General features: G+C 43.3%; 1 protein-coding gene across 2 annotated transcripts in view; it reads right to left on the bottom strand.

Moving 5' to 3' along the window:
- Positions 1-18,566, bottom strand: part of RCOR1 (REST corepressor 1) — a 172,851-nt gene that overhangs the window by 56,869 nt on the left and 97,416 nt on the right. For both annotated transcript variants that reach the window (XM_061612205.1, XM_061612204.1), the window contains exons 4-6: positions 10,237-10,289; positions 5,172-5,333; positions 495-613 (exon numbers count right to left, since the gene is read on the bottom strand). In XM_061612205.1, the coding sequence (XP_061468189.1) occupies positions 495-613; positions 5,172-5,333; positions 10,237-10,289 (334 nt within the window). The remainder of the gene's footprint in view (positions 1-494; positions 614-5,171; positions 5,334-10,236; positions 10,290-18,566) is intronic.

Below are 18,566 nucleotides of genomic sequence, written 5' to 3'. Positions count from 1 at the left end.
AACACAGAGAATTTTGTCACCTTAAGGACAAAACAGGCTTATTATGGCATAAGCTTTTATGGACCAGAGGCCACTGCATCAGGTGCACCCACAAAAACCTATGCTGCAATAAATCCATTATTATTTAAGGCAGGGGTAGGCAACACAGGGCTATATGATGCTGGAATCCAGCTCCATCAGCCCCAGCCAGCATGGCCAGCAAACAGGGATGATGGCAGTTGTGGTCCATGACGTTTGAAAGACACCATGTTGGCTACCCCTGCTTTACCATGTCAGAAGTTTACCTGCTAGTTTGTCTGGTATGTCTGATGCAATATCTACATTGAACATTTACACCTTACACACGACTGCCACAGTACTGTAATTTAAAATCTATTTTTGTTAAGAATCCCACCTGCCCACATTATTTTACACAAAACAAAACTGCACAATATGCAAATTAAGCAGCCCTTGTTTCTAGATCCTCCATCTTGCAACCCTATCGACTGACTTACCTTTCTTCCCTTTCTCTTTTCTGCTTCCTAGCATGACGATCCATGACGCTCGTTTTGGTTCTTGTCTTTTTCCAGGAATAGTAGAACTTCACCAAGCTTGCTATCGATTTATCAGGAAGCTGTGGAACACAGAATATTGGGACTGCTGAGACACCCTTGCATTAAACACATGTGCCACCTTCAAATCAGAAAGTGGAATTTGTCAAGGAAAAGAGCCACGACCAACTGTGAACAGAAGTTGGCAATTACCAACAGGGCGGTGATTCTCTCATTGCTTGGGGATAAATTAGCACTTGTGCCTAAACCAGCAATAGGATACAAAGGGCTGAGTGCCTGGCAGCTCCAAAGGCAGATGCACTGCACCCAGTTTCTGGAACGACAACTAGCATCTTGGGTGCATTTCCAGAAATGGTGCCATTTTCATGCTACAGCCAGTTTATTTAAATTCTTAGTATTCAATTGGTGGGTCGGACCCTATGTTGGGTTGTAGCATGACCAAATGTGGGTTGCATTACCAACACTCGTATATATGTGAAAAATTAAGAAGCAGGTCCCCAAATGCATGTTGACGACTACTAATTTAAAATAACAAAGTAAGAGTTACACATTGGCCTGCCTTGCACATAACTCTTAAGTCATGGTTTGTGTAGCCTAACTATTGTTTGTTTGAATGTGCAAACCCAGCACAGCAAAATAACCATAGTTTGTTTTTTTTACCAACAAACTACAGTGTGAAGCCATAGTTTGTTGGGGTCTCAAAACTATAGCTGGCCTTAACAATAGTTCAGCATTATGCTGAAACCCAACAGCTTTGTTTAACCATTGTTTCTTTGGCCACCAAGACTTGCCAGTCATGAGGTGAGCTGGAAAACAAACCAAGCTTTGGAGAAACAAGCCATAGCTTATGTGCTACTCTGTGATGAACCGTGTGGCTTGTTGGACAAACCATGGTTAAAACAAACCATGGCTTAGTGTTTTGTGTTTGTGAACACAGCCTTTGAAAGGCAACATTTCTGAAGAACCCAATAAGGATTCAGTTGGTTGCTTTTATGTTTTTATTTCATGTTGGTCTTACAGTTTCCTCACATTTTACACTGCAACAACTTCCTTTTCAAGTTTGTATGTTTTTCCCCTCTCACTAACGCTACCTGAGTTAGCCATGCTGTATTCTCACTTAAATACTAATTACATTATCAGTTGTTCTGCTTTTGCTGCTAGACAAGCCCAGCTTTAGAAAAAGCAATTTTCAATTAAGGAGCTGTCTCTCAATTTGCTCTTTTTTTTTTTTAAAGAATGTGCTTACAACCTGAAATGTATTTAAATTTTGCATACCAATTTAGGAGGCAAAAACTTTTCCTTCCTGACCATGAGACAATGGCTGGGAACCAGACTTTGCTGTGACCAATGGAAGGGGGGCATAAAAAATTGTCTATTTCCCTTTCCCCAAGTAGCTCCTTGTACCCTCCAGAAATCTGCTCCTGATACTTGAGCTTCGTCCGTTGGCTCTCAAATAGGGAAGACCACAAGGAGCAGAGAGTTCCAGGGAAAGGCAAATACTTAGGTAAGTGAAGTTTTATCTTTGCCAGCCAGCTGAATAGTATATCATCCCTATTGATTTACACTGGATTGGTTGCACAATTTCTGTCCTATTTGCCTCACCATCCCAGTTGCTGATCTGATGGCTGCTTTTATATTTTTTCACTTGGCTTTTAACTTGGCAATTTTATGAGGGGTCACAGATGTTCTAGCTTAGGCATGGGAAACCTCAGGCCAGGGGCCAAATGTGGCCCTCCAGGCCTCTCTGTTTGGCACTCAGGTCTCTGCCCAGGCCACACACCTCACCAGTTCTTCTTTGCACCCTCCACAAGTGTTTCTGCCTGGCTAGAATGTGCTCTTGAGCTCTCATGCTTTTTGCTTGCCTGCGTGGTGGATAGAGAGGGCTGTGTGTGTGTACAAAGTAGCCTTCTGTACACAGGTAAAATTCACATGGGTTTCTCTGCCTCCTTTTGCTTCTGGCCCCACCAACCACTGGCATGTGGCCCCTTGGAAGGCTGCCCAGAAGGGAATGTGGCCTTCGGGCTGAAAAGGGCTCCGCCCCCTCCCGTTCTAAACTCTGAAGTCTGTTAAGATTAGTGATGCAATCCACAGATCTTTGCACAGCAGCAAGCTGCATGCAAAGGTCTCTAAATGATGTACTGTGGAACAAATGACTAGTCCTGGCCTCAGGGTGGTGGTGCAGAGGTAAGCTGAAAAGAGAGAAGCTCAGGAAGTGTGAGAAGCACTCATACTTTTAAGAGATCTCCATCACTGTAACACACACTCCACATCAAACCTTCTGATTTCCTGTAGCCATCGCTCCTCCAAATGGACCAACCCAAGATCTCCTGCTTTCAAAGTCTCCTGCCCATTATTGTCCCCTTTTGCCTTGAACTCCATTACCCCTGAGTGATGCCAGACCTTTATGAAGCCTTGGGCATAACCACGTAGCACTCGCCTTCCACTGAATGAAGCCTATGTACATGTAACTGCATTCACTTTGCTATCTGTCCTTTTGCCCTTTGCTATGTCTCTCCCACGGTTGCAATTAAGAGCACAAGCTCCTCCTATGTCTCTTTTGGCTTGTGTTACTCTGCAAAAGTACCACATACATTGATGATGGTATCTAAGTGACCTGAAGTGACTGATGTTGCAGTCACCACCATAATAGTTCTGAATGCCACAAGAATGCACTTGTAAGTAGGACTGGGAAAAGCCATTTCTTCCTGAAACACTTACAAGCATAGCAACCATATTTATGTCCTTGGAATGGTTTGCTTGTGTTTTTTTCTTTGCTGAAAATCCAGAGTTCACATGGAGAAAGAAGCCCTGAATCTTGTTTTAATTATACATACTGAAAGGTTATTTTCACTAGCTGAAATAAGTCAAAGGCTCTCAAATGTGACACACTCAAAGGCACTATTAACTACGGACAATTCAGACAATCCTCCACATCATCATTTGGAGGACTTGAGCACTCCTTCTTCCATTCTGCACAGCTTCTCCTACAGTTTTAGCAACTACTATCATTTTCGATAATATCCAGATCAGTAAATTATGGTGAATAATTCGTGCTTTGCTTTCAGTTTGCAATTTAGTGCTAACCATAGTTTGCCATAACACTCTAATCAACCAACTGTGGTTAGTGTACCATGGTCTGAACTGCTAACCACAGTTTGCCAGTCTGGACATCACGGCAAACAATGCTTAAATAGCAAACTGAAAACAAAGCCACATATCCAAAAGATCATGTGAGCCTATGGCTCATTTTTAATCCTCCAAACCATGAGGTAGAGCAAGGATGGGGAACCTGTGACTCTCCAGACGTTGTTGGAATACATCTCCCATCATTCCTTTGGCCATGCTGGCTAGAACTGATGGGAGTTGCGAGTCCAACAACATCTGGAGGGCCACAGGTACCCATGCCACACAATAGTTGTTTACAGTTCTACATCACTGGCTAAGCTTCTGCCTATGTGTAAACAGAAGGGGATAGGAGAAATCAATATGGGTGGCCATTCCGGCTAACAGCCCACCATCTAGTTCTGCCCTTAGACAACAAAAATATATATTTTTGTGAAGAACTGGGGGAACAGTGACTTAAAGACAGGGGATTAAGCTGGAAGCCTTGGCAAAAATATTTTTTACAGCTGTTACTTCCGATAATTAACAGCACACAGTTGTTAGTGTGACTCTTCATCTCCAGTGAACATAAACAGGCAACACTTCTGCTTTTTTTTCTTTTTCTTTTTCTTTAGACCCTCAAGGAACAGCAAGAATGCAGAGCTTTGGGGAGAGAGGGAATGCCTTTTTTGTACATTCTTTCTCATAGGCGAGATTTATACTATGGGCAAATTTATAAAACTACAGAGCTAAAAAACAGATACTAAAAACTCTAGTTTTATTTCTATCACCTTAATTTGGTTTCAACCCCGCCCCCAGCTTACATAAATAGACCTAGCCTTAGAAACTTTGCTAAGGTTTTCGATACATTTATATTTTGATGAATATATTTTGGCAAGGTGGAACCTTTTTCCAGCCATGAGAGGTGGACATTCTATACCAAGTTATTTTCACAGCACCGGAAGGAGGAAAAAAACCCTCCCTCTCCACATGACAATAGATGGGAGAACCTTACCTCATTCTCAGATTATGAATTTGCTGCATGTTGTACACAACATCAAATGGACAATTACCTGGCCATTAGACAGCTAGACACTTGCTCCTTATGATATTAGTGACTGACCAGTTGTAGATAGCTCTTCATTCATGGAATGAAGAATTCACAGCACATCATCTATTCCCTCATCGTAATCTTGTACCCGCCCCCTGCCAACCTCTCCATCCCTTCTTCCCCTTCATTGTCATAATAGTTGTGCTTCACACTTAAGCTTTGTAAACCATAAACGAAGAAAAAAATTAATACATTTTAAAAAATACGGACCCTGCACACAAAAAATCCCAAGAACTTATTATCTTGCAACTCATTCTTCCCGTACCTCTACAAAGATTTCTAGACAGTCATGCATCTCAACTGGGAGATATGAGACAATCCAAACCCAACACAGATCACAACACCCACACTTGCTTTGAAAGTCAGCCCTCTTACACCTTTGCACTGCATCCTCAGTGGTGCCTTACCATCTGCTGAATTCGGTGAAATGTTTTCCCATGGAAGCTGAAAGCCTGCTCAAACAAAACTTTGTCTTCAACCGTCCATTCATCTGGGAAAGGGGTGAAGTTAGGTAGATCAGCCAGAGATTTCTCAATGTTATGCTTGTGCCAAAACAGCATCCCAAGGGCCTGGAGGAGGAAAGCCGAGAGGGAGAGGGAGAGAGAAATACTAGCATGGATTAATGCAATAAATAAACCAGAGCTCCCACTGAAGGAAAACAATAGCAATCCTGAAATGTCCATGTTAGAAAAGGCCAATGCATCCACCCTTTTGGTCAAGGCTAGGCTATAGTTTCTAGGTTTCAGGGTAGTATTCAATGCTGGTCCAACTCAGAGTAGACCCATTGAAGCTGATGGGCATGCCTAAGTTAGTTTCATCAATTTCATTGTGTCTGCTCTGAGTAGGGCTTAGCTGAATACAACCCATAGTACTTGGGTCATTTTCAGATGCTCTCAGGCAACCTTCTGATATACTCACTGCTTTGCTTGCTTACTACAAGGAGAACACTTATGTTCTGTAAGTGAAAGGTTGGCCTTGTATCTGCAGTGCCCATTTTTAGGCAGAAACCATTTGTTCAACTACAGTTCTTTCTCCTTCGACTGAAGATGAAAATAGTCATACAAAAACAACCACCATAACACATGTTGCTCTCTTTTTTGGAGGAAATTAACATCAACAACAATCTAAGCACACAAAAGGAACTGCAACATTGTGAGATAGTGGAAAGCAAAGTGGAATTTTAATTTTGTTTTTAACAAGTTTGGGCATCCCTGGACAATGCAATACAGCACTCATCAAGAGGGAATATGCTCCACCTGAAGCCCTCAAAGCTGGTGGTCACAGCAGTATCGTAAGAGAGTGAGCCAGAGATTCTTCTTCTTCTTCATCATCATCATCTCTTATCCACCCTTCACCATAAGATTCCAGGGCAGCAGGTTACAGCAGTTTAAAAGTACAATATTAAGATCAGTTTAAAACAAATTACAGTCCAGAGAATAGGATAGGCCCTAAAAGAGACATATCAGGTGTCAAAGGTCAGGTAAAAAGGCACATCAAAATATGACAAAAGCTACATAATGAATGTGCCAGGCAGATCTCTGTGGGGAGGGAATTCCACAAGTTAGGGCAGGTGTTGGGAATCTTTGGTCCTTCAGATGTTTCTGAACAACAACTCCCATCATACCTGGCCACCGGCCATGCTGGGGCTGATGGGAGTTACAGCTCAGCAACCTTGGGAGGGCCAATGGCTCCCCGCACCTGCTTTAGGGGCCACCACAGAGAATGCCCTCTTCTGGGGCACCCCCCTCCCCAACATCTGAGGGTGGTAGAACTACCACAAGGGCCCCCTCTCCCACTCTTAACACCTGAGAGGGTCTGTAGGGAAGGAGGAAGTCTTTCAGATATATGCCCAGAGCTATTTTTTTCCCTAGTAAGTTAAGAGAAATGCCATTCATTTCTCTTAAGGGTGACACAAAGGATGTCTGGAAACCCCATCTTTCTAAACAGTGTACTGGCTCTTGTACAGAACAGCCCCAAAGTTGGAGGCATTGCATTGCATCTCCTTTCCACACCAGCAAGTTCCTTCTGCACAATCCAGTCAGTCCTCCCAATTTCCTCCACAGCAAACACTGCAGAAAGGCCCAATTATCTTACGTTTAGTACTAAAAAGTTAATCTGGCAGACTGGTCTCCTCAATTAAAATTATTATTTCCTAATCTATTGATTAAAATGTTCTAGAGGAGTAAGCCCTCATGACAAACAGGAGCTTTCCTTCTCTGCAAGTCATATCTCCCGGTTAAAAGGTATCTCCCGGTTAAAAGCTTTCACTCAGGCCGTTCTAAATGAAAGCACCAACTGTGGCACTGGGATTTCCCTCTCTTCTGAACTCATTTTGCAATGCAAAAAAGGAACAAAAAAGGGGGGTTTCTTTCTTCATAGAAAGTTATCACTTCAAAATTTTCTGAAGCACCACGTCTGTAAATGTATGCCAGATCCTGTTGCCCTGTTCACTCATTTCTAAACATCTAGGGAGTTTTCCTTCTTGGAATTCCCTTAAACATGACTCACTCCGAGAAGAATCTTTTATTACACGTAATAGTTTCTTCCTTCCTTCCACCCCACCCCTTTCAAACTTCCCAATAGGGACATGTCTCATGGAATAATAAGATTAACAAAAGCTTAAAAGTTATGCATTTCTCTACATGCATTCAACAGCTAAGCTCTTTGTTTTCCCCACAAATCAATCTTAATTCCATGCGTCATGATTCTCCAGCAGTATCCAATTTAGGAAGATATAGGATTTAGGTATATTGGGAAGAGAGAGAGATACCCAGATTCATCTGAGGCTTGGTTCATGTCCCACATATTAGCTGCATTATAGTATTATAAGACATGGTACTATCATATTTTCAACTGGTTTATTAATTATTAGAAAGATGAAGTGCAAGATTTGACTGATCCATATGTATCCTTTGGAGATATATGATATATACAAATAATGAATCATTTATAATAACTTAAAAGATGTACTATTTTTAAAAATAATTTAATTTAAACTGAAGGAAAGGGGAAAGGGAGGGAGGGAGGGAGGGATGAATAATTATTTAACTGTACAATATATTTATTCACATATTTTCAATACTGTTCTAAAACAAGTTATTAAATCTCTTTGCTACTTTGGGACTATTTATAAGACATTTTTATATAGCTACATATTATCTGTAATGTTGTCTGTTATTGTTAATAAAAATTCATACTAAAATTATTTTATTAATTTTAATAATAGTTGTTATAAAAGAGTTAATAATAGTAGTAACAATAATATTTTCAATTCCCCAGGAAAAGCATGCATCAATATTCCTCTCCCTTGCTGCCTTTTACGTTCAAAACCAAACTATGTGCAATTACAATAATCACAAATTCTCCACCACTTCTGTTCTCCCCTTCCTTTGTCATTTTCCTATGTCAGTTTTAGATTGTAAGCAGGAACCTGTCATACCTTTCTTTGTACAGTGCCATACAGATGGAATCACTATCACCAAGGCCATTTTAAATTCTCAGGACACGTCATAGGATAACTTATGGAATGGGGGCATATTCATGCTCTCTTACACATACACACACTAGTGTTGCCAGGTCTCCAGATTTTACCTGGAGACTCTGGGTTTTGGGGGTCCTCCCAGAGTCTCTGTGGGATTCACCCCAATCTCCAGGCAAGTCAAGACAATCCCTCACCTGCCCCGGAGCAATGGTGGCAGCAGTGAGCAAGCAAGCCCAGGCCTCCTCAAAGACTGAGCGGGAGAGAGGCCTGTAAGTACCAAATGTGGGACACCAACAAAAGAAGGTGGGGGGGGGGGTAGGAAGGAAAGTACCTGGGGAAGGGAGTGAGGGAGAGAGGGAGGGAGGTGGGTGGGGAGTGAGGTGCCAGGGAGAGTACCATCACTAGGGCCTTTCCCCATGACTGATGTCACTGGGGCTCTGCCCCTGAAATCTCAGGGGTTGGGATGCTTGTGACCTGGCAACCCTAACACACAATCAGTCAATCAATGAGCAGGTTAAGGCCTATTCAAGAACTCCGCAGTCATCGGTGTTAGAAGAGCTGTTGGGAATAATAGCAGCAGAGCTTTTTCACCACTATTGCAAGGCTGAGGAACAAGCTCCTATAATGTCTACAAGTCCTCTCCATGTTTACCTAGCCTACTAGAATCTGGAGCAATTTTGATCCAGGTTTATTTAGGACTCAAGCTAGCTATCACTTCCTCTCTCCCCCGCTCCACCTCTCCTCATAAGCAAGAACAAGTCAGGCAGACAGCCATGAAGAGTCTGGCAGGCCTCAGGTTAAGTAGCTGTTTCAGACTAAAGTTGCTGCAATAGAATCATATTCTAGGCAGCTTCATGCATTCCAAAGAATATGTGTGGACATAAAGTGGGCAGGCACTGGCCCCAGACGCAATGTCCACGTGCCAGGCATGCCCACTCCATCTCTGACCTTCCTGCATTGAGTGGGAGGCCTGAAGGGAGCTTTTAAATGTGTTCAACTGAACATGCTATAAGCCTCTTTGTGATCAGGAAGCCTGGTAACACAAGGGGACGCTTGTAGGAGTAAGGTGGTTAGAAGACCCCTTCCGGCTTTCCCAGTCAACATGGGAAGGTTGCTGTATGGCAGGCACTTCCCCTACACACTTTACGGCCACACACATTCTTCTGAAATCATGAAGAGGACATCTGCTTAGCCCATTTCTATGCATTTTCCTGCTCCTAAACAATCTTAAGAGTTCCTAAAGGAGATAGGCCAGTGTTTGTTGGTTATTAAGTAACAAATGGAAAGCTCACCTGTTTAGGCAGGCATCTAGGTTCTTAAGCTTTATGATTTCATTTACCTGACATACTGCTAGGGGTATTAAATGTGTTTGTGTGTGTTTATACACAAAACAACCAAAATTGGCAGGTAAATATCATCATCATCATATTAGACTTGTTAGTTGCTTGTTATCCAAAAGTCTCCAAGCAACTTACAACACTGTTAAAAACACAAATAAATATATTATGCCATAAAAACAAAACTACAGCGACCCCCCATAACAGCCACAGGAAGCAAATAAACTTCAGGGTGACTTTACCATGTCAAATGCATCTTGAAGAATCAGATTCTCTCTCTCTCTCTCTCTCTCTCTCTCTCTCTCTCTCACACACACACACACACACACACAAACACATACACACACCCCTTCACCTTATTTTCATTAGAAATAGGAGTAAAACCAAGAGACACTAGGAAATGGAAATGTCAACAAATTCCAATGGACTGGAAATGGTTACTGAAATGTCTGGAATTAGCAGAGATGAACACACCAGCTGAATTGGTCCAAAGGAGAGAAGGAACAACAATCTGGTTGAGAGATAGACTTGTTGCACTAATGACTAGAATGGAAGATATGGAAATGTAAGACTGGAATCTTTTTTTTTAATGTTTATATTTTTTTTTATAAAAAGACTTATTCTTGTTAATTAAATATTTTTAATTTTTTTTACCTGTTCCATGTTGTAGCCATGCTTTTCTTTTGCAATAGCAATGTATTCATCCACTGGGGAGAGATGTAGGGAAAAACAGAGAAAGAAAATTAGATCTTTAACAACAAAAGCTTCTGAAAACACAAACACCACCTATTTTCCTTCATGCACTGAAGACAATGCATATTTCTGATCCTCTGAGCAGAAATCAGAAAGGAAGTTATCAAAATCACCTATTTCTTATTATCACTAAAAAAAATACCTCCAACGTACTATGCCCTGAACAGAGATTATAAATGACAGGAGAGCCCCTGCCCACAGGCTCACCATCTAAAACACTCAATACAGAAAAAGGGAAAGGGGCAATTGGAAAGGAAAATAAAAGGCAGTAAAATTCAGGTTGTCAATTCCTGAAGCTGTTTTAGCCCCATTTATGTGCTACTCATGCGCAAGGCATTCACCATTTCAAGCGGGAGCAGGGTCATGCTTCTCACCCCAATGTCACATTAGCTCTATCCGCTAACAGTGAAGTTCCTATGTACATATCACAGAACCCTTATGTACAAGCTGCTGTCACACACATGGGCTCCACACGATTGAGACGCCCAACTGCATCGGGTTCCTAATTGCATGGCGCCTCTACGGGTTTGCGGAAAAGGATTCTCTTACAGGCAACTGCATATCACCAGTGAATGGAGCTACTATGTCCCTGTTGTAGCTCAAAACCATGAGTGCCCTACACACAAGTTAATCCCAGCAGAGTCTCTCTCTCTCTCTCTCTCTCTCTCTCTCTCTCTCTCACACACACACACACACACACACACACACACACACACACAACACACACACACACACACACACACACACACACACGGGGAAGGGCCATAACTCATCTCCCTTGGTCCCAGGTTCAATCCCCAGCATTTCCAGGTAGGGCTGGGAGAGGTTTCTCCTTGAAACCCTGGAGAGCCACTGCCAGTCAGTGTAGACAGTACTGAGCTAGATGCACCAACTGTCTGACAACATAAGTCAGCTTTCTGTGCTCCTATGTTCCTTAGTTTTCTAGCTGATGAATGGGGCCAGAGCACAATTATCTTCAGTTCATCCATCCCACAAAGCGACCAGCCATTAGAGCAGAGTGTTCTGTTTGGCAGGAGATGGGGAAGCGAGCTCCCTGCAATTCCTCCTTCTCTGGCTGATGGCTGGGGTCTTTCCCTTGCCATTATGCCTTTCCTGGGAAGCAGGGGGTGCTGCCTCTTATTGGCTCTGACCAAGGGATGGTGTATCCCTGACTGGACACGTTGGACACCACGACCCATCCAGTGAGCTCTGCAGAAGCATGAATGTGCTTAGGGAATACAAACTATTTCACAGGAAGACACATCACGTGACTGGCCAATCTTGTTTCCTTAGAATCGGTGAGGGCAGGGCTGGGACTAGGCATGACTGGGCCTTGGGCACCAGCCTGCACCAGGCCTGCAGCTCCGTGGCACAACACCCCCTTCCGATACAGGTGGTGCAAGGCTAATGAACCCGCCTCTGTGTCCTCCCACCTCTCTTGCCATGTGAATTACGTGCACGCATAGTGTGCACGCCTGCCATCAGCCAAGATGGTGGCAGGGAGGAGCCCCTTAGGGAAGCCCCACCGCCATCTTGGGTGATAGTAGGCATGCATGCACAGCTGGAGAGGTAGGTGGGGTGTGCAGGTGAGCTCACTGAAGCCCACACTGCCTATATGGGGGGTGCCTGGGAGCTCCCTCTCTGTGATCTGCTCCAGCATCGGGTTGCAGGACTCGATATTGCCACAGATCGCAGGACAGGAGCATCACCTTCCCCTCTAAATAGGGGCCCTCGGACAGGGCCCAACTTGGCCGCCCTTTGGTGCTAGGACTGGGTGAGGGTTTTTTTTAACCCCACAACAGGGCATCCTCACACAGATCTGCAGAAGATGTTAAAGCTGCAGTCTGAAAATTACATTTTTTGTGGCTTCATTCCAGTGCTGAGGGTGCCATGTCAGTGGGGCAGTGGAATCTGCTTCAGGTTTTTGACCAAACTTTCCAGGAGCTGTCAGCTAAAACCCAGAGAGGATTCACTGCCTCACTGATATCACAGCCACCAGTCTCCACTGTTCCAGTGGCAGCTGATAATCGGTCCTGGTGAGGTAACCAAGTAGTGTCACTGGAGGCAGGGCCAAGGAGGTCATAGGAGGCAGAAGACACAAGCAAGTAGCCTAAAACAGTTTTTTTTAAAAAATAGTAGTCTTAACAATTCAAGAGAGTCACAAATTTAAAAGCTAGTTTCATACAGAGCACCTTTACTCTAAGAAAGTTTATCTGGAGGGTCAGACAAAAACAAGCTTCTCATCCATCAAGGCGTTTTTTTGTTTTTGTTTTTTTTAAAGGCCTCAACCTTGCAGCGGAAGGTCAAAAGCGAAGGAACACGGCAGGCATCTGTATGTGTGGGGGAGTTCCAAAGTCTAGGTGCAGATACAGGCTACATCCATACCATACATATAAAACGCATAGCTTCCCCCCAAAGAATAGTGTGAACTGTGGCCCTTCCCTGCCATCTGAATTAGCCACCCCTGGTTAGCCACCCTGGTTTAAATGCTCTTCTTCTATTCCATTCATTTCGCTGGAGCTCCTCACTCCAGAAACTCTGCCCTTAAGGCTGCAATATGTATTTGGCAGATCTGGTTTCCACCAACACCCATCCTTGTCTTGAGTACATCATAGCTGCCACTAACTGGCTTTTAGCATGAAGCTAAGCCTACCTTCCAGATACCATTTTAAGAACCGCTTTCTCTCTCTCTCTCCGAAGAACTATAAAAAAGAGGAGAGATTAAAAGCTCTCTCTTACAAATTAGCCTCCTAACATCCTTATGTCTGCAGCAATTAACATCAGATACTTTACTGTCCATTAAAGCCCCCTCTCCTAGATGGCAATGCAGCTTCAGGCTATAGAAGGGGTGCGGGGAGAAAGTCTCCTATAACATCCTTAAGAGCAGTGGGGGTGACCCCCATGTGAACTTTCTCCCTCTGTCTCTGCATTTAAGAAAAAACACAGAACAAAACTTAGTGGCTGTGGCGAGTGGGGTGGATTTAACATTACACCATCGCTGAAAAGTTGATGTTTAGAACGCAAATAAGATTTTAATACAGAAATGAAACAGCCTTCCAGAATCAAAAGGCAACGTAGCCTGGGAGGAAAGAGGGACCATGATCTACTGTTTCATTACCTTGAGAAATTATTGATAGCAGATGAGATGGTTTTGTTCAGCCTGCTTTGGATTCCACAGGCAAGCCCTGTCCACCCAACTGCCTACTCAGTTGCTTGCTGCTGCTAGGTTTCACAAACAGAATAAAATAAAATAAAAGGGTGCTCTTGGATAACCTTTTCTCGCTGAAGCAGAAAGGGAGGCAGGAGTCGAGCGAGGATATGCTGGGCAGCGGCAGCTTACAAGGTGCCTTCCAGATGATGTTGGGAGTCTGTCAACCCAGCCAGCATGACCAATGGTCAGGGATGATGGGAGCTGGAGTCCAGCAACATCTGGAGGGCACCACACTGGCTACCCTGCTGTGCACCACACAGAGGGCGCTCAAATGTAGGAGACTCCTGTTCCCATGTGTGTAAGCTGCAATATGGAGCAACAGAGCATTCATTCTCTTTCAGAGCAGGCAGCATGCCAAAAGAGCATATGAGACAGCTCGCGCTGGATTGCACCTCTTTGGCCTGCAGGTGAAGGATGTTTGTTTGACTGCTCCCCTGCATGAAAAATGTCTCTGAATATGGAAAATTTGAATGTCACTGAGAGGAAATGGACTGCCTTCAAGTCGATCCCGACTTATGGAGACCCTATGAATAGGGTGTTCATGGTAAGTGGTATTCAGAAAGGCTATTCCTCCCCCACTGGCTAGGGCCTGCTCAGCTTGCCACAACTGCACAAGCCAGTCCCTTCCTTGTCCGCAACTGCTAGCTGGGGAGCAACTGGGCTCCTTGGGACTATGCAGCTTGCTCACAGCTGCACAGGTGGCAGGGGACGTAACCCCTGAGCCACTCACTGTGGGGGTGATCTTTAGCTGGACCTTTATACCCAGGAGACATGAGCGGGGATTTGAACTCACAGACTCTGGACTCCCAGCCAGGCTCTCCTCCCCACTGAGAGGAGGCTATGAGAATACCCTTCTTTCCTCTAGCATGCTAGCTCTCAATATGCAAGGACATTTTAAAAAATGGGAGAGCATTCAACCCTCCAACCTGGAATCTGGAACATTCAGGCAAGGACCACAACACGTACTGTTTGGCAGATTTTAACTCAGCTCTCAGGCTACCTTGATTGATAGAACTGTTGATATACAATCTTAACCCAGCCTTGCAAATAAAGTGTTAGCACACAAAAACAGTTGTAAGACAACTTGCTCACACATTTGTGGGCTACTGACAGCATGATAAAGCTGGCAAACCAATTGCTTGTTGGTGTTTCAGAATGGTAGAAGCTTCTCGCAGCAGCCTTGGAAGAAAGATGCTGAACTAGATGCAGTTTGGTCTGGTCCAGAAAGACAATTCTTATATATACATATATCACAAGAGGTGTCCAAATGCATAGCAAACAGACAAACAAATAACTTTCCAAAATATATAGTAGATACCAATTGTAGTCTTCCAGTAGCCATGCTTATGCTGCCAAAACTACCCCAGTAGCACACAAGAAAGATGTGCCAGCATACTCAAGAGTAACCCTGAGGGACACAAACAAATCTAGAAAAAATCTAAAGGGGGAGGGGACCCAGAAAACAGCCCCATAATAAATTAGTGGCATGGAATGTGGAGTGGGAGGAAGGGGAAACTACCAACTGGTTGCAGGGAGTGGGAGGTAGACTGGAGTAGATGAAACAGGAGAACAGAAAAACAAGTGTTATTTGTAGAAAGATAGCCTGTGTGGTGTAGTGGTTCAAGTGTTGGACAGAGACCGGAAGACAAGGGTTCAAATCCCCACTCAGCCATTGACTTGGAAGCCCAATATTCAAATATCCACTCAGGCCCCCCGCACTGGTGTTTTATTGTAGGTGTATTCTGAAACATGTTCTGCATGTTGTGCATTAAAAATGTTAAATGTACTGCCTTCAAGTCGATTCCAACTTATGGCGACCTTAGGGTTTTCATGAGGCTGAGAGGCAGTGACTGACCCAAGGTCACCCAGTGAGCTTCGTGGCTATGTGGGGATTCGAAACCTGGTCTCCCAGGTTGTACGTCCAACACCTTAACCACTACACCACACTGGCTCTCATTAGTGGTGGATTTATTCTGCTTTATTAGTTGTTGTTATTTTTATTGGTATTATTATCCCGCCCTTCCTCCCAGCAGGAGTCCAGGGCGGCAAACAAAAGCACTAAAAACACTTCAAAACATCATAAAAACAGACTTTAAAATACATAATTCTGCAATACTTCCCCGATGCTACCACATTATTGCTGCGCAAAGGGACTATAGTGCAATGAAAGCAGGCCAAAAAGAAACCAGGACATTTGTGGTACAAAAAGTTATGGATTTCAGCAGGATATGCAGCGACTGGAAATGAAGCAGTGTGGCCACTCCAAAGGTTTTGCAGGCACAAACATGATTGGAAGTCGGATTGCCCCAATAGCATCATAAGCAAAAATCATCATGAATGCACCATAACAAGGATGTCTACAGGGGCCCTTGGTCATGAGGTTTACTGGGTAATCCTGGACCAGTCACAAACTCAGGCCAGCCTAACCTACCTCACAGGGTTGTTATGAGGATAATTTGGAGAGAACCATGTGCACCATCTTAAGCTCCTTGGAGAAAATAATCAATAAAATAAGAACCATCTCATTGTCTGGGTAGATCACTTTCTAATTCACACTGAGAAGCTATTTTACAATGCTCCCAGGAACAGAAGAGAGGCATGCCCACAGACATCAACGGAGACATTAAAGAAGGTAATGTTAGCTGAGATTGCGCACAAGAGCATCCATCTCTTCCCTCGCCATCCCAATGCTGACCAAGCACATTCATTGGGCACAGAACACTAATTGACCACTGGGGAGGGAGAAGGAAAGCTGGGGGAGGGGGGAATGGATTGGAGCGGCTTGAACCCTGAACAGAAACACTCCACACTTGCAACATTTTGTTACAAGGCCATACCTGGCTTTTTATGAACACTCCTTTGTTATGTTCCCAATTTATCAAATTTTATGGGACAGTGTTGCTAAAGAAGTTATTGACTTTATTCACTTTTACCTCATTTGTTTATATATTGCTTTCCATTATCATACATTTACGCAATTTACATTCCAATCTCCTGCAACATTCATTCACTATTCCCCTCCCCGTTGTCTTGTCTGAACACAAGTACAAGTCTCTAGTACCTTGCAATACAGCGAGCAGTGATAACAGTAAAAACACTTAAGGGACAGAGAATAAGCAACTTCTTTATAGCCCTTTTTTATGGAATTTATATATCACTCCTCCAAAGACCAAGCTGGCTTATAACACACACTCTACAAATAAAACACAAAATAAAGCAAACCAGCAGCAATATATAATACAACTGCAGTAGCACTATTCCTCAACAGCAAGCCTGAAAACATTAAAGGCAACTGGCAGCCCTTCAGATGTTGTTAGATTCCAACTCAAGGTAGCATGGCCAATGGTCACAAATGATGGGACCTGTGAGTCCAACAACATCAGGGGGACATCAGGGAATCCTGATCTATGCTTTGATGGTCAGCAGCAATCCAGGGTCTCAAAGCGGTTCATCCTGTGAGCAGTTCACACAACACCTCTCATGGTGTTCTGGAAGCAATTATATTTTGTTCTGGTTTTTGGAAATTAGGCATCTATATGTTTAGGTTGTTTTTATTTTGTTAATAGATTTTAAATTGATGGTTTCCAGATGTTTTGGGAATGGCAGCAGAAAAGCAATGTAAAAACCTTGTAAGTGAATTATATAAAATATAGGTGGGACAGCAAAGTCCAAAGTGCCAATTTTAAGCACTAGGTCTGTAAGCTGCCCTTTAGTGAGCTCATCCATAAACAGGCTGAAGACTTGCCGTGTGAAGAGATGCACGAGGGCAAAATCTTTTAGATCACCAGAATGAGGGTTAGTCTATGCATGACACAGAATGAGCTGGTGGAGTCCTGAGCTGGTAGAATGGACAGTACCAGTTAAGACTGAAGGTAGGACATTACTTTTCAGCGTTCCTCAAAACACTGGATGCTATGGGAAAGTGTTCTAGGCCAGCTGTTCCTCAACCTGGTACCCTCCAGATGTTCAGGATAATGACTTCAGTCAGCCCCAGTTGGCACAGCCAACAGTCAGGGATGATGGGAGTTGCAGTCCAAAACATTCTGGAAGGCACCAGATCGGGGAAGACTGATCTACTTAAAGGACAGTGTATGTTTTCTAAATGTAGAACAGCAGTGGTTCCCAAACTTTTTTCCCCACAGGCTACTTGAAAATTGCTGATGGTCTTGGCAGACCACTTAATGATCTTTCTGCCTGTTGTAGCATATGTAATGCGCTGTACTAGATGCTGTATGATCTTTAATTGAATTTTTCCCCTTTTACTTCTTATACTGTATTTTTTGGAATTACAATTTGCATTCCACAGAATTCAGATTGTAATACAACAGAATACAATATATACAATAAAAATACAACAAATAAAATAAATATAAGAAATAAAAGAAGCAATAGAGATACAATTAAAAAATAGTATTTAATGTGGTCAAGCCTTTGACCACCTGAACGAATCTTTGTGGACCACTGGTGGTCCAGGCCACAGATTGGGAACCCCTGTAGTAGAATGTTCAAGAGGTTGTCCACCTGCAATTCACGATGGTGCTGTCCATTCTTTCTCCTTGTGACCCTGCCACCGCATTTGCACTTCATGTCTTCTGCATGGGTGAACCAGGTCTGAGGCTTCAGCTAATGTGAAGCCATGTGGGCCTATCCTTCAGTGATAGTCTGAGCTCATTTATTAGTGGTATGCTAAGGATGAACATCTTTTTTCACTCTAATCTTTTTAGTTCATTATGTTAATTATGAAAAATGGAAAGCCTAAGTAACTATAAGCAATTGAGATTAATTAAGGAATAATCAGTAATTTCTCATAAACATAAGTCCCCACTAATTTTAAAAGCTATTATATACTGCAAATACTACTGACAGAACTGACTGCAGAAATACCAGGATCCAAGGAGTTGCATTAAAACTAAAACAGTAACAGTCTACGTGAATACACCGTGCCACGCCATGGCATTCTTAAGGAGTTTCCACATTGCTCCCCTGTAGTGTGATTAAGCAAGTTTGAGGGTTCTTTTGG

Source organism: Rhineura floridana, chromosome 2 (assembly GCF_030035675.1).
Source record: "Rhineura floridana isolate rRhiFlo1 chromosome 2, rRhiFlo1.hap2, whole genome shotgun sequence".
NCBI lineage: Eukaryota > Metazoa > Chordata > Lepidosauria > Squamata > Rhineuridae > Rhineura > Rhineura floridana.
Note: the sequence above shows the minus strand (reverse complement) of the source record. Positions and strands in the feature narration are given on the sequence as shown.